General features: G+C 36.1%; 1 protein-coding gene across 4 annotated transcripts in view; it reads right to left on the bottom strand.

Moving 5' to 3' along the window:
• Positions 1 to 19,028, bottom strand: part of NF1 (neurofibromin 1) — a 261,374-nt gene that overhangs the window by 28,441 nt on the left and 213,905 nt on the right. For all 4 annotated transcript variants that reach the window (XM_036837703.1, XM_036837701.1, XM_036837704.1 and 1 more), the window contains 9 exons: positions 16,687 to 16,889; positions 7,658 to 7,851; positions 6,087 to 6,227; positions 5,654 to 5,933; positions 4,952 to 5,166; positions 4,652 to 4,713; positions 4,394 to 4,508; positions 3,759 to 3,860; positions 2,268 to 2,408 (listed from right to left, as the gene is read on the bottom strand). In XM_036837703.1, coding sequence (XP_036693598.1) covers positions 2,268 to 2,408; positions 3,759 to 3,860; positions 4,394 to 4,508; positions 4,652 to 4,713; positions 4,952 to 5,166; positions 5,654 to 5,933; positions 6,087 to 6,227; positions 7,658 to 7,851; positions 16,687 to 16,889 — 1,453 coding nt within the window. The remainder of the gene's footprint in view (positions 1 to 2,267; positions 2,409 to 3,758; positions 3,861 to 4,393; positions 4,509 to 4,651; positions 4,714 to 4,951; positions 5,167 to 5,653; positions 5,934 to 6,086; positions 6,228 to 7,657; positions 7,852 to 16,686; positions 16,890 to 19,028) is intronic.

The following is a 19,028-nucleotide window of genomic DNA, read 5'->3' on the forward strand; positions in this document are numbered from 1 at the left end:
TTCTGTTGTACAAGGAAGTGAATCAGCTATATGTATACATATATACCCTCCCTCTTGGACCTCCCCACCCCCACCCCCATCCCACCCATCTACATCGAAACAGAGCACGGAGCTGAGGTCCCTGCACTATACAGCAGGTTCCCACCAGCTATCTGTTTTACACATGGCAGTGCACATACGTCAATGTTTCCTAAAGTGTGGTACCAGGAATACCTGCTTTAAAGTCACTGATGATGCTTGTTTAAAGGTGGAAAGTACTGGGTTCCATCTCAGAATCATGAGAGGTGATAAGGACCGGGAATTTGCATTTTTAAAAAAAGAAGCCCTGTGATTTCCTTATGCACAGAGATTTTTTTAAAGCAAAAACTGAAGGTATTTAGGGTCATGTTCAGGTCTGTCTAGATTTCTATCTCAAAGAAAGGAAAGCATAAGTCTATAAAATAAATGTAGAGAGATGTTTCGAGCATTTTTTATAATAGAAAAGATGACAAACAAATCAAATATTCATTAATGGGCAAATGGTTGAATAAACTGTGGTTCATGCATACTGTAAAATACTCTGCAGCCATGAGAAAGAATTATACACACACACATACAAATGTATATATATACACACACACATTTGTGTGTGTGTGTATATATATACATGCTTAGAAAGATGTTCACTTTATATTGTTAAATAAAAAAGCAAGTTGCAGAATATCATATAAATATTATATAAAGTATTAACCTACTATATGTTCAATTTATATATATATATTTTCAGCTTTATTGAGGTATAATTGACAAATAAAATTGTAAGATATTTAAAGTGTGCAATGTGATGATTTGAACGATGAACGTATATCCTCTCACATACACGTTGTGAAAGGATTCCCCGCATTAAGTTAATAAACACATCCATCACCTCACATATTTATATCCCATCCCCCTTTTTGGTGAGAACATTTAAGTTCTATTCTCCTAGCAAATTTCAATTATACACTACAGTGTTATCAACTATAGTCACCAGGTTATACAACAGATTCTCAGACCTTATTCGTCGTTCATTCTGGTGACTTTTAACAGGCTTTATTATCTCTGATTCCTAGTATCCTGGGGCACTGGAGGCAATATTAGCTTCTGCTAATGGGCTATTCTGGCAATGAAAATGCCAAGGCAGATACTCCTAGACAAACACTTCACTTACAACTATTCTTATATTCACAGAAATGGCCAATAGGTAGCTATCTCTCTGACCACCACTGTCCGAAGACCACCCCAGAAAACGGCAATGGGGATTAGGAAAGAGAGGTTCTAGTCCCACATCAGATGTACAAACATGAACAAGTTACTTGACTTCTTTGTTCTTTTCTATCTTGTAAAATGGAGGTCTGACTGATAAACTTCAAGGTAGCTTCTACCTCTATAATTTTGTTTCCATACTTCCCAGAGCCCCAGCTGTTCTGGGTCTACATAAGACTGAACGAATAATTTTTAGATGAGGTATCTTCACACTTAAAACCATGCTCTGGTTCTGTTTCTTTCTACCCACAAGCTCTGTTAATTTCACTTCAAGCAAATCTCTTGTTATATGCACACATCTATCTTAAAATTCCTCTCTTTTCTCCTAGACTCGTCCCATTTTTTTTCTCCAAAGACAAAAGGAATACAATTTCTTACTGTTATATTCCTTCCACTGTCCTCTGTGAACCAAAATCCAACCTCAATCAAGGCTGATAAATGTTAAGAGGGGTGGTGATGGTATGTTTTAAAGTGGGATTAAGCAAACAAAAAACTAGTACAATTAAGTATCCAAAAGTTTCCTTTAGACTCTCCAAACTCCTTATCTGCTTCTAATTATACCTATTTTTCATTAAGTACCATAATTCAATAAAAGTAAGCTCATTTTTAGATTATTTCTTCGTGAAGTGAAATGGGGGTGGGGAATGCTAACTTTTACCTTTGGGTTATGAAATTACAACTGAGTGTACAGTGCATTGGACAGCATAGGGCCTAGCATGGTAGCTATTATTATTACTATTTTTATCCCTATTCTGTTTACTAATATTGGGCAAATACTGTTTTCTGCTATTTTTATATAAAAAATATGCAAAGTTTAAACAGTTTTTATGAGCTGGTAAGGAACTATACTCATAATAAGTTGCATTACAGAAATTCGTATTTAAGTTATGGACCTCTTCTGATTTTAAAAGATAACAACAAGAAAAGAGGGAGGAGCTCTAATGTGCTTGGTATTTAGGAATACCAAGTGGAAGCTTGTTCACCTTGTCATTGAATATCCGGAGACTGTCTAAGGTGTGCAGGTTTTGTTCCAGAAGTGCGGTGCCCGCTGAATACAAGTTGACCTCATCGAGCTGCAGCACGGCCACAGCTACCCAAAAGAGGGCTTTATGCAAAGGGGAGTCCTGGCAAGGGAGACGCACTGCAGGTTAGCAAGATGAACCACAAACAGCCTCATCAAAACGCACTGCAGTATAAAACGGACCATGTTATCCCGCAAATTATGCATGTTTTCTCTTCTGGAGAAGGTAAATATATCAGCAAGCTCTTCCTCTATTCCATGTGTGTAACTAAAGACACTGTTACCAGGCTGAGAACCTTGGCATTTCCTTTGATTGCTCCCTATTCTTGGATTCTAAAACCCGGTCACCAAGTTTTGTTGATGCTTCCAAAGTAGTCCCTTTTGCATCTGCTTATTGCTAATGACACTGTGCCGTGCCAACCTTCTTTATTCTAAAACCTGGTCACCAAGTTTTGTTGATGCTTCCAAAGTAGTCCCTTTTGCGTCTGCTTATTGCTAGTAACACTGTGCCATGCCAACCTTCTTTATTCTAAATGCAGATTCTTTCTGCCTCCAGTTTCTCCCTGCGCCAATCCGCTGTGCACACGACCGCCAGAATGACCTTCAACCTCACAGTGAAGATGAGAGAACCATTTTGTATAATTTAGGATTAGAATGTTTGTAGAACATATAACTCAATACCAGGAATATACAAGTATTTATTTCTCAGTAATCTCTCTGAAATCTGGCATATCTTTGTACTCAATTCACAGAATACAACTTTAGAGTTGGAAGATAATACTATGCCATCATCTAGTCCATTTTACTCATTTTATCAATGTGGAAACATGATGTCCAGATGTTAAATGACCTGCTTGAGGTCACAAAGCTGAGATGATCTCAGACCACCCTAAAACAGTGGCTATTATCATCTTATTCCTTTTAAACATTACCTTCACTTAGCACCCAAACTTTTGATTATCAGGTATACTTTACCCAGCTTTACATTTCTTCACAATAATGGTCACCAATTAATATATCATGTATTTTAATTACTTTGTTTATTATCTAGCCACTCCTCAACTTCTACATTCACCCTAGAATGAAAGTTCCACGAAGGCAGATAATTTTATTGGCTTTGTTCAGTTATATATCTCTAGCACCTAAAACAGTACTTGGCACATAGCAGATGCTCAATTATTACTTACTGGATAAAAGAATTAAGAATAGATACCCATCTGTCCTTTAGCACTGATGAGACAACACGCAAGCATTTGAGAACATACTGCCCATACTTATTCTTCCTCTAATGTAAATACTTCAAACAACGAAATTTTAAGGCAGGAAGTTCTACTTTAACTATAGCTCTTTCTTTATAACTTCTCAATCCATCTTATTTTCTGAATTCTGAAAGAAAACAACATTTAACACTGATACCCAAAATGAATGCACTCATTTTCTGCACAGTAATTACCTTATTAAGAAGTGGTTGTAATTTGGTTAGTGCTATTACTGTAGCTTCTATCAGAACTTGACTGTTGTAAGTATCAGGTCCTTTTAAGCAACTCTCAAGCGCCTTTTAGGGAAACAGAATTCTTTATTTTACTTTCATTGAAATAAAACATTAACTCCTAAACTGAATCTCAGAATTATTTCAGGAACAATTTCTTATTTAATAAGTGTGAGAATTATTTCCAGTGCTGTGGTGATTTTGGTAGCTAGCTCAAAGCACATTTGGGTTCTTATTTTAAAATATCTCTATATTATATTCTAATATAAGAAGTCAGGCATTATTATAGGTAATTACAAATATATAATTTTATATAAGGCTAGTCTTACCATCTAGTTAAATGCTTATAACAAAATATTAAGAGTACCTTCTACCAAAAGAAATACTTAATTTTCTTTTTAAGATAGGTTCTCTCAAGAGAGGTTTTTTTCACTTCAAAGAATTACAATAAAAAAATAATCAAAACCCATTTTTTAAAGATTCAATAAGCAACATACAAGATATTTTATTAAATTCAAATTTAAATGTCCCTTAGAAAAATTCAAGATATACTTTACAACTTGGGAGCAACAAATAGTTGGGAGGAGAGGAGGAGGTACCTTGCTGAGAATACGGATAATCTGCTTTATCTGCCCATGAGACACTCGTTTGCTAATACAGCCAAAGACAACAAGAGCTCTTGGTTGCAGGGATGGATTATATTGGAATGCAAATCTGCAATTTAAAGATCCAAAGAGCTTATGAAAACCTTTGTGTTTATATATATTAAATAATTAATTAAAATATTGATTATGCAATAGTATCTATCTTTTCAACAGTACACGTACTTTTGCAACTTAAATTTATTTGGGACATACCTTTGAGCTAGTTCTGTCCACTGGTCCAGCCACTTGCATGTTGGAATATCTCTCATACATGCCTAAAAAAAAGATACTCTGAATATATTTATGTATATAAATGTTTATAGAAACATTAAAAAATGTTTATTATAATGGCACTAAATAAGTGACATATATATTACCAATAAACACATTCCATGGGAGTGTTTTTATTTAAGCATTAAGTGCAAAACAGCAGAATAAACCAGTATTTCTTCTATACAGTACCAGTGGATTTTTAAAAATGAGCTTAGTTTCTTATCATTTTGCCTTCTATACCTCCATGATCTCCAACAAAGCTTCTGTGACTGTTTCCAAGGATGTCAAAGCAAAAGTCTCCCTCTCATAGGAGCCAGGAGAGAATGACCTGTCCCGGTAGCTGGAGCGGAAGGCAATGACAGCAGCTGACTTGACTTTGCTAATGCCAAACAGCAGGTAAAATTTGGGTAATGAGAACTCTGTCAAACTGAGTCTCAAAACTTGCTTGGTCTCTTCTGTAAAAGAAAAAAGGAACAAGTAAAGACTTTAAAGATACTATTTTTTTAATTCTAAAGTGCCATATTTCATTTTGAATTTAGATAATTTGAATATCATATCAAAATTACATAACAATGCTCCCTAAACCAACCCTCTGGATACACGAGCTTAATGCTCATTACATAACTCCCTTTACGTACAAATTCGTGCTAGTAAAGCAACACTGTCAACCGGTGCTGAGCCTTCAGCTTATGTGATAACTACTAGAGTCTACATGACAAACATGCACAGAACATCTTTGCCATGGCTTGAGATGGAATGGAAGTAATTCATTCTTTTTCTTTTTGATTTGATTATATTTCATATCATTAACATAGGCTTGATTAAGCAGCTTGGTATTAAGGTACCATAATAAATAATAAGGTAATCTATGCCAGTCAAGTGTCAAACGTGTAAAATGGAGAAAGGAACTGGTGAAACACAAATTGCTTTCCTGGAACTCACCACTAAAATGAAGCTGAGAACAAGTACACAGAGAGTGAATGATATTAATGACCAATCCATGTGTGGAAGCTCTAAGGGAGAGTGGCCCTGTGGCTACTAAGAAAGTAACGACGTGGAAGAGGTAGGGGAGATGAGCTGCCACATCAAGGGAATTGTTGAAGGACAGCATCAGCATGTAGCGCGCTAGAATAGCAATATCGTCCCACATAAGATGTTGCTCTAAAGTAGGAGTTGGAGATAAGCATGTCTTGTCAATTATTTTGCACATCCTTCCAATAACCTGTAAAGAAGCAGAATTTTAAAAAACACGGGAGTTAAAAAGTTTTATCACAAAAAATTTCAGTTTAAAATGACTCATTATAAAACAAAAAACCTCCTGATAATAAAAAGATACATCAAGCCATAGCCCAGAAGGCAAAGGAAAAGGGATTACCTTGCTTGAAACCAATTTCACATTTCCAGAAGCCAAAGCTACAGCAGTATCTGCCATCACCTCAGCTTTTATTGATCCCAAGCCACCCGTTGCACTGGTTTTGATGAAACTGTCTAGTACAACATCAAGGAGGTCTGTAATCTAGTGGAAGAGGGAAAGATAACTTATGTTTTAGCCATTCTGTCAACTTAATTTTTAACTTAAAAATAGTTCAAGGAGTAGCCCAGTCAACATGAAAATTCTATTTTACCTGAGGCCTCCAAAATACTAGGTTTTATTTACAGACCTGTCAATAAATATAATTTATCATAAAATATCCAGGAAAGGATGAGAATATTCCCTCAATTCCTTCAGAGACCGGCATTCAAAAATTTTAAATCTCTACATATATTATTTTCACTCACTCTTTTTTTTTTTTACTATTTTATTTTATTTATTTATTTATTTGGCTGCGTCGGGTCTTCGTTGCTGCGCACAGGCAGGCTTTCTCTAGTTGCGGTGAGCAGGGGCCACTCTTCGTTGCGGTGCGCAGGCTTCTCATTGCGGTGGCTTCTCTTGTTGTGGAGCACGGCATCTAGGTGCGCAGGCTTCAGTAGTTGCGGCTGGTGGGCTCTAGAGCGCAGGCTCAGTAGTTGTGGTGCACGGGCTTAGATGCTCCGCGGCATGTGTGATCTTCCCAGACCAGGGATCGAACCCATGTCCCCTGCATTTGGCAGGTGGATTCTTAACCACTGAGCCACCAGGGAAGTCCTATTTTCACTCACTCTTAAAGCACCTCTGTTCTCTTCTGAGACAGTAATGTATGAGCAGTATAAAGTACAATTATTTTAAAATACAGAAATGACATCAAGTACTGAGATGTTTTGTAGAGCTACAAAAATGGCTCCAAGGTCATTTAAAATTATTTGGAGGATTCACAGCATTGAGTAAGGGTATCACCTCCTTCAATGATTATCTTGAAGAAATGGTAGCATAATTCTTGTCAGATAAAAAATAGTTACATTATACTATTTTAATATTGGCATTCTTATGCTGGAACTGTAAGTGAGAGCAGGTGGCCCAAACAACATCATTAGCAAACATTTACTGACACCTATGGTATATAGGGTACTAGAATACACTCTAATGCACTATTTATTAGAAACAACATCAGATTTTTACAGTTAAATTCTACATGCAGCCATCCCTTGGTAGCCTTGGAGATAAGTTCCAGGACTCCCTGCAGATACCAAATTCCCGGGATGCTCAAGTCCCTTACATAAAAAATGGCTTAGTACAGTTGGCCCTCAGCACCTGTGGGTTCTACACACTGAGAATTCCGTGGGATGACTGTAATTATGCCATGGAGAAGAGTGCTAAAATAATTAGTGTTTCTCTGGCTCTGAGACATGCATGAGACTTCTACAATTCTGAAGCATATCAAGAATTAGGTGGGTGTCTGCATGCTTTTTGAAAGAGGGGACTGTCTTTTCTACAGCTACATCCCTAGCTTAGTGCTTTGTACAACGTGGGTATCAGATAAATATCTGCACCAAGGAGGTACTAGATAAATATTTGAGCAAACTCAATACCTGCCCAAGGCTCCCCCATATTTTTGCTTGAATAGATGGATACATCTGTTTCTCGTTTATAGTCATTGTTATCAGCTTATCAAGAATCGCAGTAACTCTTTGTCTTTTGGCATCATCATTGTGCTTACAAAAACGTACTAGATTTGATAGCCATGGAGTCATGTATTCCAAACAAAGGTGTTTCAATTCAATACCTGGGGAAAAAAATACACTATTAGCACAGATGGTCCATGAAAAGTACATCAACAATTATTTTAAAATAAAAGATTGGGGGAAAAACAGTAAAAGATAAAGACCATTACCTAGAATCAGACCTGGAGAAAAGAGACTTGGCAAATATATGACTGAAGATAGAGATGAAGAAAGAGAACAACCCTTAAAGAAAGTAATCTTCAAAGTCATTAAGCCAATTTTTGAAAAGTTTTATTTTTCTCCCATTTAAAAAAAAATAAATTTATTTATTTTATTTTTTTGGGCTGCGTTGGGTCTTCGTTGCTGTGCATGGGCTTTTCTCTGGTTATGGCGAGCGGGGGCTACTCTTCGTTGCGGTGCGTGGGCTTCTCATCGTGGTGGCTTCTCTTGTTGCGGAGCACGGGCTCTAGGCGCACGGGCTTCAGTAGTTGTGGCACGTGGGCTCAGTAGTTGTGGCGCACGGGCTTAGCTGCTCTGCGGCACATGGGATCTTCCCAGATCAGGGCTCGAACCAGTGTCCCGTGCACTGGCAGGCGGATTCTTAACCACTGTGCCACCAGGGAAGTCCTTATTTTTCTCCCTTTTAATAACTTCTCTTCTAGTTAAAATTTTTCTTGCTTTACTCTAATTGTAAAAGGAATATGTGGGTAATTACAGGAAGTTTGGTAAAAGTAAAGTATCACCACAATAATGAAACCAATATCAATATATTGGTGGATCACTTGATCTCTCCATAGGCTTTCAAATCTATGCAAAGATAATGTATATTCACATGTGTGTATACACAGACATAACCCATCCCAACTCCTCCACAAAAAATTAGGGTTATGCTATATACGTAGTATGATCTGAATATATTTTTCACTATATATTATACTGAGATTTACTCAGCATTAAAAATTCTCCAAAGACATCTCGTAACTTTTTATTTTGAAATAACTTCAGACTTACAAAAAGATACAAAAATAAAGCAAAAATTCCTCTATATAACTTCACCTAGAGTACCCAAAACATTTTTTAATTATGTTAAAATATACATAACATAAAATCTGCCATTTTAAAGTTTACAGTTCAGAGAAATTAAGTACATTCACATTGTTGTGCAACCATCGCCACCATCCATCTCCAGAACTTTTTCATCTTCCCAAACTGAAATTCTGTACCAAAAACGTTTTTAATGGCTTCATATTATTTCATCATATGGAGATCCAACAAAGTAGTCAGTTCTTCATTATTTACTTTTAGACTGTTTCAATTTTTTGCTATTATAAATAATGTTATGTGAAGTTCAAAATAAATCTATGGCAACAGAGGTCATAATACTGGTTACTCTTGGTGAGGACAGGTATTGACTGAGAGGAGCCTTCCGGATGCTGGAAATGTCCTGTATCTTGACCTGGGAGATGTTTTGTGGTGTATGCACATGTAAAACTTAATCAAGCTGTTCATTTAAAATTTGGGCACTTTATTGATAAGATATACCTGAATTAAAAAAACCTAAATAGAAAATAATGCTATGATAAACATATGAACATTAATTCCTTAGGATAAATTCTAAAGAGTGGAATTATGATTCCAAAAGCTATAAACATCCATAAGGCTATTGATATCCATGTCAAAACTGCTTTCTAGAAAAGCTGCTTTCTTCACAATTCCAAAGACATTGACACTGAATTTTTAAAAAAATATCTTTGCCAATTTGATAGTTGAATATATTATCTTACTATTCTTTCAGTTTGAACTTCTTTGAATTTATTAGTGAACTCTTAAAAACATACTCTTAGTATGACCTACATGTTACTGTTGATGCATTTTTCTTATTAATCCATAAGAATTCTTCATGATAAAGATATTACTCTTTTCTCATATCTGCTGCAAGCATACTTAAGTTTTTTCTTTTTAATCTCTTTTTTTTTTTTAAGTAGAGATTTTGAAGTTTTACATGGTCAAAACTGTTCACCATTTCCTTTGTTTCCATCTGTCACTTTTTTGCTTCATAAGTCCTTACTCACTGACAAAAACTAAGTATTATTCTTCCTCATCTTTTTTAAATGGTCCCAGTTTTTATATTCAATTCTTTTTTTTTTTTTGAATTTTTGAATTTTATTTTTTTACACAGCAGGTTCTTATTAGTTATCCATTTTATACATATTAGTGTATATATATCAATCCCAATCTCCCAATTCATAACACCACCACCCTCCCTCCCCCTGCCGCTTTCCCCCCTTGGTGTCCATATGTTTGTTCTCTACTTCTGTGTCTCAATTTCTGCTCTGCAAACCGGTTCATCTGTACCATTTTCTAGGTTCCACATATATGCGTTAATATACGATATTTGTTTTTCTCTTTCTGACTTACTTCACTCTGTATGACAGTCTCTAGATGCATCCACGTCTCTACAAATGACCCAATTTCGTTCCTTTTTATGGCTGAGTGATATTCCATTGTATATATGTACCACATCTTCTTTATCCATTCATCTGTCAATGGGCATTTAGGTTGCTTCCATGACCTGGCTATTGTAAATGGTGCTGCAATGAACATTGTGGTGCATGTGTCTTTTTGAATTATGCTTTTCTCTGGGTATATGCCCAGTAGTGGGATTGCTGGATCATATGGTAATTCTATTTTTACTTTTTTAAGGAACCTCCATACTGTTCTCCATAGTGGCTGTATCAATTTACATTCCCACCAACAGTGCAAGAGGGTTTCCTTTTCTCCACACCCTCTCCAGCATGTTGTTTGTAGATTTTCTGATGATGCCCATTCTAACTGGTGTGATGTGATACTTCATTGTAGTTTTGATTTGCATTTCTCTAATAATTAGTGATGTTGAGCAGCTTTTCATGTGCTTCTTGGCCATCTGTACGTCTTCTTTGGAGAAATGTCTATTTAGGTCTTCTGCCCATCTTTGGATTGGGTTGGTTGTTTTTTTAATATTGAGCTGCATGAGCTGTTTATATATTTTGGAGATTAATCCTTTGTCCGTTGATTTGTTTGCAAATATTTTCTCCCATTCTGTGGGTTGTCATTTCGTCTTATTTGTAGTTTCCTTTGCTTTGCAAAAGGTTTTAAGTTTCATTAGGTCTCATTTGTTTATTTTTGTTTTTATTTCCATTACTCTAGGAGGTGGATCAAAAAAGATCTTGCTGTGATTTAGGTCAAAGAGTGTTCTTCCTATGTTTTCCTGTAAGAGTTTTACAGTGTCCGGTCTTACATTTAGGTCTCGAATCCATTTTGAGTTTCTGTGTATGGTGTTAGGGAGTGTTCTAATCTCATTCTTTTACATGTAGCTGTCCAGTTTTCCAAGCACCACTTATTGAAGAGACTGTCTTTTCTCCATTGTATATCCTTGCCTCCTCTGTCATAGATTAGTTGACCATAGGTGCGTGGGTTTATCTCTGGGCTTTCTATCCTGTTCCATTGATCTATATTTCTGTTTTTGTGCCAGTACCATATTGTCTTGATTACTGTAGCCTTGTAGTATAGTCTGAAGTCAGAGAGTCTGATTCCTCCAGCTCCGTTTTTTTCCCTCAAGACTGCTTTGGCTATTCGGGGTCTTTTTGTCTCCATACAAATTTTAAGATTTTTTGTTCTAGTTCTGTAAAAGACGCCACTGGTAATTTGATAGGGATTGCATTGAATCTGTAGATTGCTTTGGGTAGTATAGTCATGTTCACAATATTGATTCTTCCAATCCAAGAACATGGTATATCTCTCTATCTGTTGGTATCATCTTTAATTTCTTTCATCAGTGTCTTATAGTTTTCTGCATACAGGTCTTTTGTCTCCCTAGGTAGGTTTATTCCTAGGTATGTGATTCTTTTTGTTGCAATGGTAAATGGGAGTGTTTCCTTAATTTCTCTTTCAGATTTTACATCATTAGTGTACAGGAATGCAAGAGATTTCTGTGCATTAATTTTGTATCCTGCAACTTTACCAAATTCATTGATTAGCTCTAGTAGTTTTCTGGTGGCATCTTTAGGATTCTCTATGTAGAGTACCATGCTATCTGCAAACAGTGACAGTTTTACTTCTTCTTTTCCAATCTGTATTCCTTGTATTTCTTTTTCTTCTCTGATTGCTGTGGCTAGGACTTCCAAAACTATGCTGAATAATAGTGGTGAGAGTGGACATCCTTGTCTTGTTCCTGATCTTAGAGGAAATGTTTTCAGTTTTCCACCATTGAAAATGATGTTTGCTGTGGGTTTGTCGTATATGGCCTTTATTATGTTGAGGTAGGTTCCCTCTATGCCCACTTTATGGAGAGTTTTTATCATAAATGGGTGTTGAATTTTGTTGAAAGCTTTTTCTGCATCTATTGAGATGATCATATAGTTTTTATTCTTCAATTTGTTAATATGGTGTATCACATTGATTGATTTGCATATACTGAAGAATCCTTGCATCCCTGGGATAAATCCCACTTGATCATGGTGTATGATCCTTTTAATGTGTTGTTGGATTCTGTTTGCTAGTATTTTGCTGAGGATTTTTGCATCTATATTCATCAGTGATATTGGTCTGTAATTTTCTTTTTTTGTAGTATCTTTGTCTGGTTTTGGTATCAGGGTGATGGTGGCCTCAGAGAATGAATTTGGGAGTGTTCCTTCCTCTGCAATTTTTTGTAAGAGTATGAGAAGGATGAGTGTTAGCTCTTCTCTAAATGTTTGAGAGAATTCACCTGTGAAGCCATCTGGTCCTGGACTTTTGTTTGTTGGAAGATTTTTAATCACAGTTTCAATTTCATTACTTGTGGTCTGTTCATATTTTCTACTTCTTCCTGGTTCAGTCTTGGAAGGTTATACCTTTCTAAGAATTTGTCCATTTCTTCCAGGTTGTCCATTTTATTGGCATAGAGTTGATTGTAGTAGTCTCTTAGGATGCTTTGTATTTCTGCGGTGTCTGTTTTAACTTCTGCTTTTTATTTCTAATTTTATTGATTTGAGTCCTCTCCCTCTTTTTCTTGATGAGTCTGGCTAATAGTTTATCAATTTTGTTTATCTTCTCAAAGAACCAGCTTTTAGTTGTATTGATATTTGCTATTGTTTTCTTTGTTTCTATTTCACTTATTTCTGCTCTGATCTTTATGATTTCTTTCCTTCTGCTAACTTTGGGTTTTGTTTTGTTCTTCTTTCTCTAGTTCCTTTAGGTGTAAGGTTAGATTGTTTGAGATTTTTCTTGTTTCTTGAGGTAGGCTTGTATTGCTATAAAATTCCCTCTTAGAACTGCTTTTGCTGCATCCCATAGGTTTTGGATCATCATGTTTTCATTGTCATTTATCTCTAAGTATTTTTTGATTTCCTCTTTGATTTCTTCAGTGATCTCTTGGTTATTTAGTAACATATTGTTTAGCCTCCATGTGTTAGTGTTTTTTATGTTTTTTTTCCCTGTAATTAATTTCTAATCTCATGGCGTTGTGGTCAGAAAAGATGCTTGGTATGATTTCAATTTTCTTAAATTTACTGGGGCTTGATTTGTGACCCAAGATGTGATCTATCCTGGAGAATGTTCCGTGCGCACTTGAGAAGAAAGTGTAATCTGCTGTTTTTGGATGGAATGTCCTGTAAATATCAATTAAATCTATCTGGTCTATTGTGTCATTTAAAGCTTGTGTTTCCTTATTAATTTTCTGTTTGGATGATCTGTCCATTGGTGTGAGGTGTTAAAGTCCCCCACTATTATTGTGTTACTGTCCATTTCCTCTTTTATAGCTGTTAGCAGTTGCCTGACGTATTGAGGTGCTCCTATGTTGGGTGCATATATAATTGTCATATCTTCTTCCTGGATTGATCCCTTGATCATTATGTAGTGTCCTTCCTTGTCTCCTGTAACATTCTTCATTTTAAAGTCTATTTTATCTGATATGAGTATTGCTACTCCAGCTTTCTTTTGATTTCCATTTGCATGGAATATCTTTTTCCATCCCCTCACTTTCAGTCTGTATGTGTCCCTAGGTCTGAAGTGGGTCTCTTGTAGACAGCATATATGTGGGTCTTGTTTTTGTATCCATTCAGTGAGCCTGTGTCTTTTGGTTGGAGCATTTACTCCATTCACGTTTAAGGTAATTATCGATATGTATGTTCCTATTACCATTTTCTTAATTGTTTTGGGTTTGTTTTTGTAGGTCCTTTTCTTCTCTCGTGTTTCCCACTTAGAGAAGTTCCTTTAGCATTTGTTGTATGGTGGTGCTGGTTTGGTGGTGCTGAATTCTCTTAGCTTTTGCTTGTCTGTCAAGCTTTTGATTTCTCCATCGAATCTGAATGAGATCCTTGCCGGGTAATCTTGGTTGTAGGTTCTTCCCTTTCATCACTTTAGATATGTCATGTCACTCCCTTCTGGCTTGTGGAGTTTCTGCTGAGAAGTCAGCTGTTAACCTTATGGGAGTTCCCCTGTATGTTATTTGTCGTTTTTCCCTTGCTGCTTTCAATAATTTTTCTTTGTTTTTAAGTTTTGCCAATTTGATTACTATGTGTCTCGGCGTGTTTCTCCTTGGGTTTATCCTGTATGGGGCTCTCTGCGCTTCCTGGACCTGGGTGGCTATTTCCTTTCCCATATTAGGGAAGTTTTCGACTATAATCTCTTCAAATATTTTCTCGGGTCCTTTCTCTCTCTCTTCTCCTTCTGGGACCCCTATAATGCGAATGTTGTTGCGTTTAACATTGTCCCAGAGGTCTCTTAGGCTGTCTTCATTTCTTTTCATTCTTTTTTTCTTTATTCTGTTCCGCAGCAGTGAATTCCACCGTTCTGTCTTCCAGGTCACTTATCCGTTCTTCTGCCTCAGTTATTTTGCTATTGATTCCTTCTAGTGTATTTTTTATTTCAGTTATTGTATTGTTCATCTCTGTTTGTTTGTTCTTTAATTCTTCTAGGTCTTTGTTAAACATTTCTTGCATCTCCTCCGTCTCTGCCTCCATTCTTTTTCCGAGGTCCTGGATCATCTTCACTATCATTATTCTGAATTCTTTTTCTGGAAGGTTGCCTATCTCCACTTCATTTAGTTGTTTTCTGGGGTTTTATCTTGTTCCTTCATGTGGTACGTAGCCCTCTGCCTTTTCATCTTGTCTATCTTTCTGTGAATGTGGTTTTTGTTCCACAGGCTGCAGGACTGTAGTTCTTCTTGCTTCTGCTGTCTGCCCTCTGGTGGATGAGGCTATCTAAGATTCTTGTGCAAGTTTCCTCTCAATTCTTAAATATGTTGATAGTTAGAACTTATTTTAACATCTTGTGGTTTGGCGTTAAGATGAAGACCCAACTTAATTCATTTCCCAGCCTCATTTCTTAAGTGATTTACTCTTTCTTCTATTAGTTTGTGATACTTCTTTATCAATCTGTTTCTCTTAAAGTGATGTGACTGCTGATTTTTGAACACCCGTTTTAATTATTGTACTGTTGTTATGTTTAAGATATCTGTTAATTCAAGCCCCTCTCAGTTTTCTTTCCTTTCAATATTTTCTTAGCTATTGTACTTTCTAGTGAAATGTATAATCATTTAAAGTTCTACCTCATTCTTAATCCTCAAATCTCATAGATATTTTAAAGGAATTACATTGATATTGTAATAATCTGGGAAGAACTGTTCATCCAGGAACACAATACCTGTGTCCATTCACTCCAATCTTTTCTTTTCAAATTAATATGCTTCAATAAAGCTTTATACTTTTCTTGTTTTGTCAGTCTTACACATTTTCTTTTTAGGGTTATATTCTTACATCTCTTAACTGTAAAAATATATAGTGATCTGGTCTCACGGAATTTTCAAAGCTTTCAATTACTTAATACAGAAAAATCAAGAAATGTGTATGAATGCATTAAAAAAGTTTTATGTATTATAGAGAGAGAAAGGGAAGGGAAGAAAACGTCAGGAGGGACTTCCCTGGTAGCACAGTGGTGAAGAATCTGCCTGCCAATGCAGGGGACACGTGTTCGAGCCCTGGTCCGGGAAGATCCCACATGCCGCGGAGCAACTAAGCCCTTGTGCCACAACTACTGAGCCTGCACTCTAGAGCCTGGGGGCCACGACTACCTAGCCTGCGTGCCACAACTACTGAAGCCCGCGTGCCTAGAGCCTGTGCTCTGTAACAAGACAAGCCACCACAGTGAGAAGCCCATGATCTTCATCGAAGAGTAGTCCCTGCTCGCTGCAACTAGAGAAAGCCTGCATGCAGCAACGAAGACCCAACGTAGCCAAAAATTTAAAATAAATAAATAAATAAATAAATAAATTTATTTTAAAAAACTATAAAATATTATTCATGACATTGATAAATTAAAAAAACGAAAACGTCAGGAAATAAGCTGGGAGAAGAGCAACATTTATACTACTATAGGATCTGAAGACGGACAGGCATAAAGAGTAGATGTTAAATTTATGACACTTATCAAAGCCAAGTCAGGAGTTGACTCTGGACCCTGTATTTTGTGCCACTGCATTCTCCATGAACTGTACATGAACAATAAAATCACAGTTCAAAGTCAACCTGAAGAAAAGAGAAAATGACTACTTCCCTAAAATCAAGGAAGTGGATACTTTACTCATCGGGAATAACCTGCTAAGAAGAGAAATACTGAAGCTAATTAAACTGAAATAGTACGAAAAATGCTTTGTAAGTTGCCCAGAGACACAGACAGTATCAAAATCTTGTCACCTTGCTTGTATTGCCAGAATTTTGGTGGATTTCTCAATGTGGTCTACTATGAAGTTTCTTCAGTCAGACGAAAAAACGGAAGAAGTGGAACTATACTAAAGATTTCACTGGCAAATTCTGAAATGAAACGGTTGTCTTTGAATCTTCTTAGAATCATTGTTAGTATTAAAGAAAATTATCATTACTTACTAGATTTGCTAAATCCAGAAATACACTCTTCCAAAAATTCTAAGGTGAGGTGTGGCTCATTGGCTGCCAGTGTCTTACTAATAGAGACAATAAATAAGGTGTTGTTGGCTGGGATACATAAACCTGATGTCTCTAGTAACTGGCCCTCGATTTTTAAATTAAAGGTACAAGTTAAGGCACACAGAAGATTATAGGCAGCTGACCTAGGAGAAAACACAAATTAAGTTGTTTTAAAACTTATTTTTTCTTATAATTCCAAAATTTTTTCATAACATACAACTTACGATTCTATAACCAAGCACAGATCAACTATTTTTAAATTTTATGATCAATTAGAGATAAGATTTTGTGATTCTATGGTAAACCCAAAATACCCCTTTATCATTTAGGGGTTTTTTTAAAAGGGAAATCTTCACATAACCAGAAGAGAACTGTGAGGCTCCTGAGACAGCGAATGTAAGGCCTTTCTAAAAGACATTTCATTGGGATATAAGATATGAGAATTTTATGGTCTTAAGATGGATCAATATAAAGAAAGTCAAAATAAGGCATATCATATTTTCAGTGAGGCCAAAACTCAAATTGTGGCTCCCGCTCCCACTAGATCCAGTTTTAACTGGGATAATGAGAAATGAGATGGCCCTCATCAAATTAGATTGTTAAAATCTTTCATCAGCATCTACTGAATTTCTTTCTAGGTGTCCTACAAGTTATACTACAAACTAGAGGTCAAACATTTTTTTAGTATAATTAAGTCCCCCCTGCCATTTTTTTCTTTTATGAACTCCTACTATTATACATAAGCACTGAATTTTAAAAAAACCACAAAACCCAAACCATAATATATATCCAGGTTCCATGAGAACTAAAAGCTCCCTTATAAATGTCTAAAAATATACTTAAACAACTTAGGAAACAGCTCAAAAAACTCAATTTTTAGATTGATTTTTCTCCCCTATCCACAAAAGAAATGGTTTGCTCAGTAAATTTCAGGTTTTCCTTACCTCTGAACTTTCATCATGCTAATATATTTATGCAACAACCATATGGGGGGAAAAAGCCACTGAAATTATAAGTCTGCCTCCAGGCTTTTTCTCTGCGACAACATGCTTCAGCAAAAAGCAGAAGCTGTCAGCTTGCTTTATTTCACAAGAGAATAGAGGTTCATTCAAGCTAATAATTGTTGGAAGTTTGCTAGCATTCTTCTATAAGGAATTTTGAATTAGAAATTCAAGACAGACTTATAGTTCCATTTTCCTAAAATGGAAATATTAAGATTATTGTTTCTAAGTTTATCTTTTGCTAACTCCTAGGAATTCTGAGTGATACTATTTTGACAGCGACTTTCACTCTGTATATTTCAACAGCTACAAAGAATTGGGATTCCTCAAACTGGGAGTAGGTGTCACAGACTCCTCTGAGATAATGAAAGCTAAGCATACATGAAGTTTTGTGTATATTTTCCGGGAGTTCATGCACCCCATGAGGCCCATCCAGGTAGAGAAATCTTGCTGATTTTTTTTTTCCTCTCAAATAAGGGAGAATTTGGAATTCTAAAAAGCCCATTTATAAACCTGGGTTATATTATACCCAAGGGAAGATTTTCTGAAGCTAAGAATTTATATCTGTAAAAACTTGACAGTCCCAAGGTACCTGGAACAAAAAATTATCTTAACATGAAAAGGAGAGGGGCACAAGAGGGAATTGGTGCAAAGAGACGATGGCAGAGAGAGGAAAGGGTGGGTGCAAGTTGGGAGGAAATAATATTTGCTAAGCACAAACTATTATGCTAGATGCTATACTATACTACCACACATTTATTAAACTTTTGTAGGTTTATGAGGAAGGCAATGTTACCTTTATTTTAAAAATGAGGCAACTAGAGCTCAGAGAACTTCAGTACCTTGCCCAAAGTCATACAGAGAAGCAGGTCTAGATTTAAACCTAATCTACTAACTCCATAGGCCCTGCCCTTTCCTCATTCATGTTTCGATTACTAAGCCTAACCAGAACCAATTATATTCTGCTCATCTGACATCTGTATTTGTCTTAAGCTTTCTTTCAAGAATTTTGTTAAAGTTACACAGGTGGAAACTATGCTATGTTACTGAGTTACTGAACACTAAGCCCTCCTTTTCTTTTCTTTTCTTTTTTTTTTCATTTAAAATGCTAAAGTTATAAGCCCTCCTTTTCAAACAATGATAATCTAATTTGACTGCGAGCAAACTTAATAGTGATGTACTTTCGAACATGGGAAAAATTTAGAGAACTCAGAAAAGGAGAAACTTAATTTAGAAATAGACTTTTAGGGAAAAAAAAGACTTTTGTTTTAAAAAAACCAA

Source organism: Balaenoptera musculus, chromosome 20 (genome assembly GCF_009873245.2).
Source record: "Balaenoptera musculus isolate JJ_BM4_2016_0621 chromosome 20, mBalMus1.pri.v3, whole genome shotgun sequence".
NCBI lineage: Eukaryota > Metazoa > Chordata > Mammalia > Artiodactyla > Balaenopteridae > Balaenoptera > Balaenoptera musculus.